This window comes from Falco cherrug, chromosome 3, assembly GCF_023634085.1.
Source record: "Falco cherrug isolate bFalChe1 chromosome 3, bFalChe1.pri, whole genome shotgun sequence".
Classification (NCBI taxonomy): domain Eukaryota; kingdom Metazoa; phylum Chordata; class Aves; order Falconiformes; family Falconidae; genus Falco; species Falco cherrug.
This window is the reverse complement of record NC_073699.1, coordinates 99,250,358-99,265,421: the sequence shown is the minus strand read 5'-3', so window position 1 is coordinate 99,265,421 and position 15,064 is coordinate 99,250,358. Positions and strand designations below refer to the sequence as shown.

General features: G+C 40.6%; 1 protein-coding gene across 3 annotated transcripts in view; it reads right to left on the bottom strand.

The window, feature by feature from the left end:
* The window catches only part of MCUR1 (mitochondrial calcium uniporter regulator 1), a 44,442-nt gene extending 30,260 nt beyond the window's left edge, over nt 1-14,182 (bottom strand). For 2 of the 3 annotated variants that reach the window (XM_055704537.1, XM_055704538.1), the window contains exons 1-7: nt 13,789-14,182; nt 12,808-12,921; nt 11,270-11,373; nt 8,345-8,446; nt 6,669-6,710; nt 4,513-4,584; nt 949-1,002 (exon numbers count right to left, since the gene is read on the bottom strand). In XM_055704537.1, the coding sequence (XP_055560512.1) occupies nt 949-1,002; nt 4,513-4,584; nt 6,669-6,710; nt 8,345-8,446; nt 11,270-11,373; nt 12,808-12,921; nt 13,789-14,053 (753 nt within the window). In that variant the 5' untranslated portion in view covers nt 14,054-14,182. The remainder of the gene's footprint in view (nt 1-948; nt 1,003-4,512; nt 4,585-6,668; nt 6,711-8,344; nt 8,447-11,269; nt 11,374-12,807; nt 12,922-13,788) is intronic. The other variant, XM_055704536.1, reaches the window with a different exon arrangement.
* Between the last annotated feature and the right edge of the window lie 882 nt (nt 14,183-15,064).

The following is a 15,064-nucleotide window of genomic DNA, read 5'->3' as shown; positions in this document are numbered from 1 at the left end:
GGAATGTAGATGATTACATGTTACTTAACATGTAATCTAGCAAGTGGCAGAACTGTATGACTTTCTTATCTCAATCTAGCAGCATAAATATTAGCTTCAGTCTGTCTTTCAGTGCACCGATATTAAAGTCACTGCTCAACTGTAAGAGCTATTGAGAAGTCTAAGAGCTTCTTGTGACAAAAACATACCAGAGCATAAAGATTTATGGATCATTAGAAAAACTGAGAAATGGTCTTCTGATTTAAAAAGCATGTCTTCATCTTATAATGAGTTCTACCACAAAACCAGCTACAAATTCAGAATCTGATTATGACAGAAGACAGGACTTCTGTAAAAAAAAAAAAAGGATATAATTATTACTCAGAAAAGACTGAAAGATCAAACTTGCAAAACCTAGAACAGCTGCCGAGTTGCTGATATTTTCAAATCAGCAGTACCGAAACACTGTGAAATCAGTTAATGATTTACTGCTAGACTTCTTCCTCGGGATAAGTGCCTATACTACAGGAAGGAAACAAAAGGAAGAGGAAATGCTTAGTAAAACACTCCTCTAGAATGAAGCCAAATGAATCTAGCAATGTGTTTCCGTCTCACTGAACACGGGGGTGGAGGTGGGGATAAATTAATTTTACATTAAGAGTTGAATTCTATCTAGAGAAAATACTACATGCACGAAGTTTCAAAACAAAGTCATTACTGAACATTTTATACATACACATGCAGAGGGTTCAATCATGTATATATATATATATAAAATATACCCTTTTTTATTATGTAGACACGTCAGTTACCTGTACCAGTATGAAAATACCCTGGGAAATAATAAAGCACAATGACATTTTGTACATTAAAGTGCCTAAAGACATGAAAAATTCCAAAAAGAATACCAGGTCAATAACACAAATACAAAAAGATTTGCTGTGTAATAATCAGCTACCAAGTTCTTACCAATTCCACTATTTCTGTCCTCATTTCAAGTAGTTTTCTTTCATTAAGTGAGTACTAGAGGGGAGGGGGACAAAAAAGGAAGAAAAAAGAAAGAGATAAACAAGATATTGTCATTAAACATTCCCTGCCCTTAAAAGCATGTTTCTTTGTTTCCAAGTTCTGTAGAAAACTGAACCTGAACAAGATCATTGTCTAACACTTAGGAGACAGTACTGCAGGATAATTGTCCTTTGGAAAAGCACAATTTAGACAGGTGTTCATCCACACTCCTCTGAACTGTACAGCACAAGTCCATCAGACACTCATCTTCTGCAAAAACTGTATCTATTAATAAGTAGCTGGAAGAAAGGTTGGCCAATTTGCCTTTCAGAAGAGCAAAGCTCTACGATTCTGAACAGTTAACTAATCCATTGAGGATATACATGCACAAATAAGACTGAACCATCTACCTTCTTCAGGAAAGGGAGTACAGATTTAAAACATTGTATCAAACTTGGCTAACACAGAAATGTTTAGCCAGCACTGCACCTGCTCACCACTTGTTTGTTCTGACCATCATGTCATGATACATTTGTTAAATATAGAACATTTGTATCTCATGTTAAGCCATTTGTAGAACATCAGAAGTTGTGGTTTATTTTTAAGTCACAACTATTTGGGTTCAAGGAAAGTTAAATCCAAATTAAAGAAGAATACCTTTAAGGCAGGTTACCTTTTTGACACACGAACAGGCATGATTTACCTTGACATCTACAATGGCTCCTGTCCTACTACTGGAGCAATTAAGTTATTGATAGAGATGCTAACCCACCAGTCTATAGTGCGGAGTATTAAGGTCACCGGGCACCCATCTCACAATCCTCCGTTACACAGCAATCACCTCATCTGCTGACATTCCCATGTGGAAAGTCACTTCATTTTTCCTCCATTCTGGAAGCTTATTCCACTTCAGTAGTAAACTCAGATTAATCTACATAAATGCTTCAGCATTGAAAAACCCTCCTTAAAGATCTAAAGCTCTCTTGGGACTTTTGACTGATCGAAACATGAAGTTAAGAGACAGCAGGATGCTACAAATGTATAAAATGACATAGTAAAAGACAAATAACAGTATGTCTACAATTAGCAGCAGCTAGTGACTGTTTCATTAAACGAGGAGAGGTATACCAAAAAAATTCAACATTGTATATAAATAGACATTTTTACAAGCGGCAAGATGGCAGAATATTTATAAAAGAATCTAATTAAAATTATGTTTGAGGTGAAATCTCATTGCAGATTTTGGACCTCACATTAATAAACGGATACTATCAAAAGAACCATGACATTTTAAATAAACAATTTTATGTACTGAAACAGTTTGTCTATTTTACTTTTAAATGATACTGTTAGCCAAATAACATATTTTCTGAATAATTTATATTCTACAAGCTCTTTAAACTTAGGTTTAAGACAGCGAACTACATCTCTACAAAAAGACTACTTTCACTGCAATGTATCACCACACATCTATAATAACACCAACGTATTGAAAAAGGAGGAAAAACAAGGTTAAGCTTCCCCCCTGAAATCCAGCAGGGAGATTCCCCCTTAAGTCCATGTTTTTCACAGTGCAGAGAAAATCCAGTTTGGCAGATGCATCTTGAGGTTTTTAACAGCAAGCTTAGAGACACCATGATGCATGAACACATGAAAATATATATGGAATTTTGTACCCTACTTCAAGTTTTTAAATCACATCTGTATCACTGCAGATATAAAGCATAAACAGATGTGCATTAAGCAACATAGGATTCTCCAAAAAATGTAAAGTGGAATCAAATAATTAAAAAATAAAGCATTTAGAGATTGAAACATTAAAGATTGACCACATCAGTGTTAAATTAAGAAATTCTCCTTCAGTACTTACTTCAAGCAAAACTGAAGGATAAGGACATTTTACTTAGTGCTTCAAGTTAAATCAGTTTAACCTTAGGACATTTCTCTTCTGAGTAGTAACTTAGTAAGAAAACAGAGCACTGTACCAAATACTAGGAAGAAAATTAACTCTATCCCAGCCAAAACAAGGTCACACAGTAACCTTTAACTACCCTAAGTTTTACCTTCAGAAAGTTAGACATTCAGCCTCAAGTCACATTACAATTGAAGTAAATATGATAATGATGCTCTGCCTACTATAGAAAATACTGGATTACATCTCTCCCCCAGCTCAGCATATATACTACAACTGCTCCCCATTCATCTGCCTTCTTCCTTTTCTGCTTGTACATGGCAGAGATGGCAACTAAAGTGGGGGAGTGGGGGGAAGAAACTAGAAGTTTTCATAGAAACTATGAAATTATAGTTGCACAACAGACTGCAAAGTTGGTCAGCTTTTGCTGACTTTTCGCACAGTTTGCTTTTTGTTGGAGGCAGTCAAAACAATGTAGTGTTCTGCACAACCGAGTCCAGATTCCAGGATCCTACGTAAATACACAAGAAAACACTAGTGCTGAATTTATCACTGGTGAAACGTTTTAAAATAGATTTTGTATGCCTGAAGCATTGCGAAGCTTATAATTTACACAGTTAATACATTCCATGTGATGATTTTTTAAAACATTAGCATGTAGTATTAACATTTAAATGAGAATTCTACCTGCTCAAATTGTACTTTATTCAAGCATCTACCATGGGATAACAGACTGTTAGTCATAATAAATCACTGACACAGCTGTTACCTAAACTAATTATTGTGAAAAACGTCAAGGGGCACACACAGAAGGTAAGTGATATCTACTTGAACAGTTCTTATTGCCTAGACTGGAGATAAATATTATGTGTTCATTACACACCTGTGAAAAAGGACCAAATAAGAAATAATATTAATAGAAAAATATCATTAAAAGATCTTTCAATTTAGAATATGCAACCTCTTTGAGAACCTAAAAGCTATTAAAAAAATATCTATGGGAACAGAACTCTAGATACTAGAGTGTTATATATAATGCAAAAACTTGTTAATCTTCTAATTCTTCATCTGTGTTATTCTAATTTAAGATCACATTGATTCAGTTCTATCAGATATTTCAAAGTTCAAAACGATCTGAACCAGTATCAGTTCCAAATAAAAGAAAATTGTAACTATTTTCACAATAGGTACTTCCTGACAAACTAGCTACGCTATAAATTCTTTAGCTATAGGCAAATGAATCATCTTCAGTGATGACACATTTAATAAATATGTAAGTTTAATCAGGTGTGAAAAGAGACATATACTAATAACATAGAAAACCTCTAGGCAGCTAGTCAGCATATTTAGATTAAATACAAATATCTGATATATTTAAGTGTAATATGTTAATCCGGATATTAAACCAACATCAAAACAGACAGACATACAAAACCAAACATGGCACCTTGTACTATAGCAGCATAAGGATGAGTAACTTGGATTACTACCACCTTGAAGCTGAGTGATACTATAGATAAGTACGAAAATGCTCTTTGGGTAAGATGCTCTTACACAAATTTGGAGAGGACTCCATGTAGAGATGTTTCTAGAAGAAAGTAGCTAAAACTTACCAATTCTTTTACTCTGCTCTTCTCTAGGTTTAGGTTTAACTTGTTATCTGCACGAACTTTGGTAATTTCATCCTAATGGGAAAAAAAAGATAGAGCAGCATGCATGATTTTCTATTTAAGCACGAGCAGAAAGAATTAGACAAATATATTGCGCCTTTCCTTACACATCTCAGGAATGAATCTTCTCTCTAACTAGTGTACATAATTTTCAAAAGTGTAAGTATTCCTAAAATACTCAAGAATTGGATCTCACAATCAAAATCTAACAATTGATTTTAAAATCAGAACACTGAGAACAGCACTTAATTGAGAGCATATCCTTCTATAAATGCTGGGAATGTTTCCTATACCCTCTAACTCTCTCTGATTTCTAGAAATCCAAGGTCTAGGTACCCCTATAAGTTGGACTTGCTCCACAAAGCAACCTGAAGCCTCAAAATAACTTCAAAAGGAGTTTCTAACCTTCCAGTGTAAAAAAAGCGTTCAGAAAAAGCTATAGGCATTTTAGAAGTCACAAGATGTTTATTATATTTTTTAAAAACCTAACTTTTCAAAACTACCCTAAGTTGCAGACTTCCATTTTATTTCATCAGTGACTGCGATTCCTGCTTTTCTCAGTGACAGCTGCCATTTTAATGCAACCTCCTGGCAGGAATTCCAGCCAGCTGACAGTTTGTCATGCGGCAAACTGCTGATCAGATGAATGTGTGGGAGAAGCAAAAGATTGCTGATGTTCTGGGAGTTTCTAGTATTAAAACCAAGTAAGCATCTCTCAAGTAGGCCAATGTCAACTAGTCAAGAGTTCATTAAGTTAGTATGGACAATAATCAGACTCAATTTCTATGTTTGAATTTTTGAACTGGTTTATGATTTAGATGTCATTACAACACGATACATTACAGTTTAATAAATCAAAAATTAGAAATAATTTTTTCTTAAACTTCTACAACATTGCATCTTTTTGTCTTTTAAAGGAAAATGTACAAGCAAACATAAAATAACTTGCCCTTGTGAGAATTACATTTACAGCTTAAAGTTAAATTTAAGACATCTAGCTTTTAAGAAAAGATTACTCACACCCTTGATGCTCTACCAGTGGATTATACTAACTCATTAATATGCAACTAAAACTACAAAATAAGTTACAATTCAAAAATTAGATGCCAAAAGTATTTTTAAATGGTATTATGAAAACAGCTGTATTAAGCACTTCATAATACAGTACTAAACATGCAGGATTAGCCTTGAGAAATTTATATTCTCCTTTTTAAGAGGACAATACAAAAAGACATTGATGAGAATAGGAAAGAAATGGCAAGGAGGCAGTAGGCTGAGTTTGGCCACATGGACAGCTAGCTCAAGTCCACAGTCTGACAGTTTCACAGACAAATCCTAGGGAAGGAAGAGCGTTCCATCCTTCCACCTAAGAAGGACACTTCAGCAGGAAACAGTAGTTCTCAAATAAGATGTCCATACTCCCTAAAAGCAGTTAATGTTCCTAGTTTCCAATCATAATCACTCTTGCAAGACTGTTTGTTTCTGTGTAAAGGCTGCTTTTGACTCCACACCCATTGAAATAACAGATTTTAAGATGTTTCTTATGGTAGAAGGGTATTTGGAGTGCTATTCCAGCCAAACAAACGAAGAACAGAAACACAGCACTGATGCTTAAACCTGGTAAGAATAAGAATAAGTACATTTTCTACAGAGAGTCTGTTTTCTTGTAATGGTTATTTGGTTATATGGTCCCAAACTTTGTGGTCTAAAGCAGCCATTTAAAAGCTATTGTAAATTTTGGACAGCTAACAGGTAAGTCTTCAAAACACAACACCAAACCCACAACCAAAACTCAAACCAATTAGCAATTCTAAAAGCATGCTGCACCTTTACATGTAACAGGCAGCCCTAAAAGCAGAACTCGACTCAGCCTTAACCATGACATAGCAGCTGCTTTCTGAAACTGAATTAAGGACACATAAGTGAAAAAAAAAAAGTACACATGGAATTGTCTTTGTTGCAGCTCACAGTATACCATCAACTGCAATTTCAGTATCCTGTGTATCACAATTAAGTACAGCTTTTACAATTGTTATTTTTTATTTTCAAAGCAAACTACACAGGTGTCAATTCTTAATTCTGTTGGTACCGTATCTTACCATGACTTGCTTCTTTATCTGCTGGAGTTCAAGTTTTATTTTCTGAAAGAGCAGAAAAAAATTGTGCACTTTATTACTGTACATAAACCCACGTAATCTAGAAACACTGATGAATTTGCATGATCAATAACAATGTCTATAATGCATAATGTGAAAAAGAAGGCAAACCAAGCGTGGTTTAACTATGTCCTCGGTACACGTACAGGTATGTGCGTATACACACGTTTACTCAGTACTGTGCACTTCCAAACAGCACAAGACAGAAGCCAGTGATGTCCCACAGCAGTAAAAATGGCCAACAGCATAGGATGGCATTAACAAGAGTAAAAGCAGCAGGCTGAAGGAAGTGATTATTCCCCATGTTCAGCACTTGCGAGCCTGCACTGAGTGCTGTGTCCAGTTTTAGGCTCCCTGGTAAAAGACAGACATTGACAGACTGGAGCAAGTCCAGTGGAGGGTCATGAAGATGACAGGGGGCCGAAGCACACTATGTTGGGGACGGGCAGTGAGGAGGACAGAGAGCTGGGTTTCTTCAGCTTTAAAAGATGGCTAAATGGCAATCACACTGCAGCCTGCAACCACCTAACGTTCTCTAGAGGTCCTTTCTAATCCAAATTTTTTCTATTACTTTATCTCTTTCAAAAGATACATGGAACAGGTAGAGCTGTAGCATCTTCTATCATGGAGATCATCCAGTCCAATCCCCTGCTCAAAGCAGGGGCAACTAGAGCAGGTTGCTCAGGGCCATGTCCAGTTGGGGTTTGAGTATCTCCAGGACAGGGAGTCCACAGCCTCTCTGGGTATCCTATTCCAGTGCTCTACCACCTTTACAATAAAAAGGGTTTTCTTATGTTTAAACATAATTTCCTGCATTTTGATCTGTGTCAATTTCCTATTGTTCTGCCACTGGACAACACTGGAAAGAGCCTGTCTCTTCTTTATACCCTCTCTTCAATATGTGAATACATTGATGAAATCCCCTGAGCCTTCTCTTCTCCAGGCTAAGCACTGCCAGCTCTCACAGGCTTTCCTCATAGGTCAGATGCTCCAGTCACTTACTTGTCATCTTGTTGGACAGTTTGTTGACTCTGTCTAGCACGTCCATGCCCCCTTGCACTGGAGAGCCCAGAACTAGACCAAACACTCCCGATGAAGTCTTACCAGGGCCAAGCAGAGGAGAAGGATCACCTCCCTTGACCCACTGTCAGCCCCCCTAACACAGCCCAGGAGGCTGTTGGCCACCTTTGCCACAAGGGTTCATCACTGGCTTGTGGTCAACTTGGTGCCCACCAGGACGCTCAGGGCCCTTTCTGCAGAGTTGCTTTCCAGCTAGTCACCCCCAGCCTGTCCCAGTGCATGGCACTATCCCTCCCCAGGGGCAGGACTTGCCATTTGTATTTGTTCCACTTCAGGAGATTCCTGTCGGCCCATTTCCCCGGCCTGCTGATGTCCCTCTGAATGGCAGCACAACTGCCTGGTGTATCAGCCACTGCTCCCAGCTTTGAATCATCTGCAGACTTGCTGAGGGTTCACTCCGCCCCATCAACAAGATCATTAATGAAGGTGTTAAACCATACTGGCCCCAGAGCCAACCCCTTGGGTACGAGACTTTTTTTACACCATGGGAAAAAATAAGCAAGTGCTAGAGTAGCACTTTCCAAAATAGTGATTTTTACCTCATTTTCTGAACGAAGTGCTGAAAATTCACTTTTTTCCAAAATAATCATGTCCTTTTTCACGCCACCAATATGGGACATTACTTGCTGAAGTGCAATTTCCTTTAAAAGAACAAAGAAAAACCTCAGAAGATGTAACAACTATAATGCTTTTTCTCATCTGTGCCTACAAATATGACAGGTTATTTTGGTACCCCAAAAGTTTTAATTCAGGAATTTCAGATTGAGTATCTGAGTTTCAGAAAGCAAGATAAATCAAGGGACGGTGGCAAAATAAGTAAGTTGGCCACGTTTGACAAAATTAGCAGACCAGAATAATTCAGTTAATAGCCTAGGAAATAGTTTCTTCCAAGTCTTCAAATTCTTAAGGTAGCACCGGCATTAGGGAGAGAAGAGGTGTCTCTGAGCTAAGCGAGAAAACCCTGCTTTCAGACCTAAACTCCTCAGCGCAACCATACTGGTTTGTAGTTACCTCCTTTGTTACCTCACCCTGCAAGAGGGCTCACTCTGCTTCGCTACTCAGAATCACGCACTATACTTACAGTTTTAATTGCTCTGCTCAGCCTGTTACACTGAACTGACAGAAGACAAACAAGAATGCTCTGCAATTTTCAAGGACGGCAAAGTCTGGAGACATTGTTCTAGTTCCTACACAATCCACACATGCCAACAGGGACTGCCTTTTCTCTTCTCTGAAGATCTCCTTCTAATAAGTAGTCCCTTGGTTTTGATTCTGGACTAAGAACCCTACAAATCTGACACAGCCACTCAGGAAATGCTACTCTAACTTGCAGCATTATATTTCCAAGCGGCATCTGGAGGAGCCTCACCAGGTAGCCTGGCCACAAGACTGAAAAAACGGGGTCAGTGTACTGCACACATTACAAAAAGTCTACAGAAAGAGTACTGCCATGGACACCTCTTCTCTTACTCCCAGATGTCTCCAATCTTGCTTTTGTTCTCTCTTCAATGAACTCAGAAAACAGAGAACAGAATCTTCTACATTCCTTCTCTTCCTGATGTCTATACACACACACACACACACTTATTTTTCCATAAGGTTTTATCTAACCAGTGCAAAACTATCTTTTTCATACCCAACTATGGCCTAATGGTAATAACTACATCCAGAACGTTCCAAACCTTATTCCAATTCCTCATTCTCTTTTGGCACAAGACCTTATGCAAAAAGACTACAAAGAAGTACAGGTTTATCATGTTGCCCAGAATTCATGGCATGCACACCTCCTGAGCTGCTTTATCTTAGCACGCCATACAAACCTGCACCTTTAAATCTTAATGGCAAAAAGTCACCTAAGGGTCAAATCTGAGTCTCAGAAAACATCTACCATCAGTAGCAACATTGAATTCAGTACAAAACGAAGGAAAACTTGTTTACTTTCATTCAAAAAGGCTGAGCACAGAAGGATGTTGAGATTGCTTATTGCAGACTGCTTACTTAAAATACAACCAACCGCAGGAGAAAGGGTCCCTTTAGTGTTGCATTCCCTGACAGACTGTGGAACAAGTTCAGCGCAGGAGGAGGAAGCACTCACATGTCTTCTTAGCCTGGAATCTAAAAAGCTAGGAATGATGGGCTGGAACCTCCCTAGATGGAAGGCAGTGCAAAATCCAGGTATCCCACTTCTAAATGAGATGTTGTACTGCCAAGACTATTATATTACCAAGACAGCAGCTGCTGTTTTCTCATGTTTTAAGACAGCAGCCTTGTTACTATGAAATAACTTAAAGCTTGTGCTCAGAAGGTGAGGAGTTGGGGCTGTAAAGCCCAGCCTCACGGAGCAGCCGAAGAGGTTGTATGCTTCTTGTCAGCACTATCTCACAAGCTTATGTGGCAGGGAATCCAGCATAGCAGATATTGTGAAAGCCATTCAAAGATGCTCAAGTTCCACATGCAGTGAATCATGTCTTACTCTGAATTGCAGTTTCATTTCTGAAGTCAGATGCCTAACAGCTCAACATGGCAATATTCAACACTGTCATGTCCAATTCCTTAGACGGATTTACCGTTGTATGAGTTGACAAAGGGCTGTCACCCTTCCCCACCCCCCCAAAAAAAATGACAAAAAAAAGAAAAAACACAGCCAGTATTAGAACACGCCTTGCCTCCAGACCCAATTATTCATCAAAGCAATCATTCCCTCAGAAGTCGAAGCTAACAATCCAGTTCACTTGTACACCATTTCTTGGTAGCCAGGAAGGATCTCTGCAGATATTCAGCATTATCAGTCAACCTCCAAGCAAGTTTTCTTCACTTCCTCCCACCAAAACGTACATGCTGGGTAGGTTTAGAGGATACCACGAACAATGTATGCATCAAAGGAAAAGGAGATAGACTTCTATATTAGCATACAAACTATACACTTTCCTACATCTTATCAGTGTATACAACTACACCAATTATGCCCTAAAAACATCATATAAAAAAAAAATTCAGCTCAATTCTGACACAATATGAATGTCATTGTGACATGAAGAGATAAATAGAAAGGTACCATATAACAGGGTAGTAACAGAAGGAAACTGTACTTCCTTGTTACAAGTCCACAAAAGAATAAGTAGGAGCTGTAACTATTCAAATCCATGTATTGAATACCTCCTATGTCTGTCTAAAAGCCTTCTAAGTGATTCTATTTCACACTATAATAAGGCTGAAACGAAAAAGCTACCCGTGGTTTGCATACCAGCTCACAGCACCTAAATCTCAAGGTCCACCACAACACAAATATTTGATGAAGTCAAGACAAATTTAACTAGCCAACAGATACACACAGGGATGTTTGTTCTTCATGTTCGCACTTCTAAAATATCTCATCTAACAAATAATAACTAGCAACATATATTTCATTAGCAGGCATACAATGTTTTGATTTACTTTAGGCCCATTGTTGTCTCTGATCTAACCTGCTGTACTTTGGTGACCATGTCCTTGTAAATCATATCCAGGTTGGTGTTCATAATTTCCACTAATGCAGATACAATGACCTCCGACTGCCGAGTTGTGAACCCTAAGCAAAACAAAATGCAACAACATTCAGAAAAAGATCTTAATCTGAACAGTTTACAGAAACGCCACTTGCTATACTCAGCGCCAAGTTGAAATGAATGTCAGTTATGAAAGACAGTAAGACACTCCTCTTGATCCAGCACTAACAAAAGAACACAACTAGTCAGTACATCCAAGTTCCTCCACCTCACAATTATGTTTGTGACATAGTATAGCTGCTTCTGCAGCACAGCACTACTACAATTATCAGCAGGATAAATGCTGGAAATTATCTAGAAGTATTCTGGAATGTCATGTGTCACATGTGGTTATTTCTATGAGCAAGAATTCTCACCTGAAAAGCAGACACTTAATTTCATTATACTTTGAATCTTCCAGTACCGCTGAAGATGTGCAAAACTCAGCAGTTGAAAAAAGCTAACTGCTCTGATTTTAGGCCTACGAGCCTCCGAGTCCCTATTAGAAACTTTTCAAATTGAATATATTGCGAACTATGGTAAAACATTGTCACCAGAAATACTCTCAACTTCTTCACTTTCAAAATGTAGAAGCAAAAATTCCATGAACAAGATTTGATCATTATGAGAAGAAACACTTGGAAAAGCATGATTGTTTCAAACTAACTAGCAGTTGGCACATACGGGGTCTGAGAGTGAGACGCTTTCAATAGCTGAGCTAGTGCAATAGTTTGCCACCACCAAAGGGAAGAAGAGATACCCCTCTCTCCTTATCCCTCATCCCCAGGGCTCATTCAACTAGCATCTCAGACTACCAATCCAGCAAAAGAGCTGGCGACTTTTCTGAGAATTAGGTTGGCCCGTGGAAAGAGAGAAAAGCCATGTGGCAGGGGAAAGAGAGCAGACACTCTCCTTTTCAGGGATGGAGAGCTGTTAAAAGCCAATATAGCTGTACAGAACTTCACCTTAGAATACCTTCCCCACCTCAGCAACATTAGTGTGAACCCAAAATAATCTATTCCCTTATGTTTTAGCATAAAAGCAGCCATATTTCAAATAGTATTCTACGATCTGTCCTAGAAGCTGCATTTTACATAGTATTCTGCATTCAATCCTATTGTATTACATTGTTATATATTCAGGGTGTTATATACTAAATACGTTGGAATCCAATTAATACATTTTAAACCACTACCTTGAAAACTCTGTTTCTTACTCCAAATTCTTAAAATTTAATTTCTTTTTAGCATTTTAATTACCATTAGAATAACACATTGTTCCAATCAAAGTTATATAAGCTCACTGTTTCCTTTTGGAAGTAGAAAACCCCCTACAAGTTCTTATCCAGTGTATATAAAAATATATCTGTAAAACTGAAGCTGTAACATCACACATCAAAGAGAAGTAACAGACTTTGTAAACTAAAACAACACTCATAAAATCCCATTTAAAAAAGCCACCTGTTTCCAGCAAATTACCATTTTCTTCCAAGAGGCATACCAGCGCATGAGTGTCAAAAAAAAGCTTCCTATTCCCCAGTAAGGAAATATTCCCTTTGCTTTGTAAAGACGATGATGCAGAGATGCTTACATCTGAAAATTAAAAGAGATGAAAAAAATGTAAGTTACTTTTAAGAAAGAATAATTAATCAAATTGTTTGCTTTCCTGGAATTTCCTTACTACCCCAAATACTTTTTATTTATGACAAAATTTTAGATTGTGCGTCGAGATTAACACAGCTTGCTTCAAACTGAAAAGGTATCGAACGAACAAGCGCAAGAGCTTGAAAACAGAATACGCTACTGCTGTACTTGTGAACGCTCTCCAAGAGGATGTCCTGGAAAACCCCCACCAAGTGTCAGGGTCTGGAAACTTGTTCCTTTACCATCGCCAGCACAACCGGTGGAAGCTGTGAGCACTTCCAAGCTTTGCAGACTAAACTCACAGGCTCTTTCCATTTTCTGTTAAAAACACAAACCTTTGTCGGTTGCCTTTCTGACAAAAATCACTCACAAACTGCCATTTAACATTTTTACAGAAAATATTTTCAACGCTGAATGCAAACCTAAGCCAGCGTAGTTTCCACTGGGACACTCACATAACCCAGCTGGCGGGAAGAACGCAAGCTGGAACGTGAGGTAAATCGTCAGGAGGCCGAACTCTCTGTCCCGAAAGACGTTGTATTTTCAGACATATATTTTATTTTAGCCGTATCTATAACCATGAATATATATTTAAGACGTATATTTTAAGACAACTGGACAAAAGACACGGCTATGCCTTAGCTGCCTTACAGATCAATAAAAAACAGCCAATTTAGCCTTCGGGGGAGAAAACCCCTTCCCCTAACCGCCGCTACGGGCAGCCTCCACCGCTGCCGCGGAGGGCGGCGGTGCCCTGCAGACCCCCGGCTACTCCAGCCTCGGTGACTCCCCACCCCGCCCCCCCGCTCTCCTCACCCCGCTCCCCGCAGCGGCTCTCCCTGCCGGACCCGCCGACACGCCTCCCCCACCCCTCGCTGCCGGTAACGGCGGCCGCGGGGCCCCGCGGCGCGGCCGGGCGCTGCCACTCGCTGAGGCGGCGGCGCGCGGGGGAGGGGGCCGCGCGGCCGTCACGTGAGGCGGCGGCGACGGGCGGGAGGGCGCCGTCCGCGCAGCGCGACCGCAGCAGCAGCAGCGCCCGCCTTCCACCGCTCACTGCCGCGGCCGCCTGGCCCCTGGCCATAGCCGCGCCGCCCGGTCCCGACGACGGATAGAGGGGAGGAAGGAGGGGAACGGCTGCTGCCGCGCCCGCCGCTACAAGGAGGACGCCATCGCCGAGCACGGGCCGCCCCGGCGCTTCACTTCCGCCGCGCGCCGTGTCTCACTTCCGCCTCCGGCACGTGGCGAAGCAGGCGGGTGGCGCCGCCAGCGGCCGCGGTTGATTCTGTGGCTCACGCGGCGGCCGCGCCGAGAAACGCGGGGCGGGCGGGCGGAGCCGGTACCCTCCCGGGGGGTCGCGGCGGCACCGGCGCTGCCCGGCCCCCGTGGGCCGCGACCCGGGCTTGCTGGGGCGCCAGGAGCTAGCTGCTAGCAGCACAGGCTCTCCAGGCGTCGCGCAGCTAGCCCCATCCTTTACTGAAGTGAATAAAAGAGCATTTTGGGAGGGTGGTTTGTGCCGGTCCCGGTCCCCGTCCCACTGCCGCCCCCACCTCATGTTTACGTTGTGTTTAGTTCTGGGCCAAGAGCAGCGTTCAGCAGCCAAAAGGGCCCTGATGTCAGGTGTCAGTGTTACTAACGCAGTAATGAGCAGAATTTAGGGAACTGGGTGGATCTGGAGCCTTAGTTAAGAACTAGGTCTTAGAACTTAAGGATTCAAAAAGTCTGGGGCCTTAATGGAACACTTCCCTTGGTGCGGGAGCGGGCCAGGCCGCGCGTTAGCACTGCATGGCAGCACGGGTGATACAGGTGGCCTTTAGCCTTACATGCTGGTAAAGCAAGTTTACTTAATATTTGCAGGGAATTAATAGGAGAGGAAACCAGCTTGGCCCACTGCCATTTTCTGTGGTGCGCATACTTCACGGCAAGGCTGTTGGCCTGTTCTGCTGCCGAAAGATCGGCCGGAGAATCATTCTAAGACTTATTTTGAAGTTTCGAAAGCAGGGGTGGTTCGTTACGGTGCTGGGAGTACAGGGGTATCTCCTCCTAATGTGCTCACCTTGTCCTCAAATATGTCCTTTATATTCTGCATTCATTT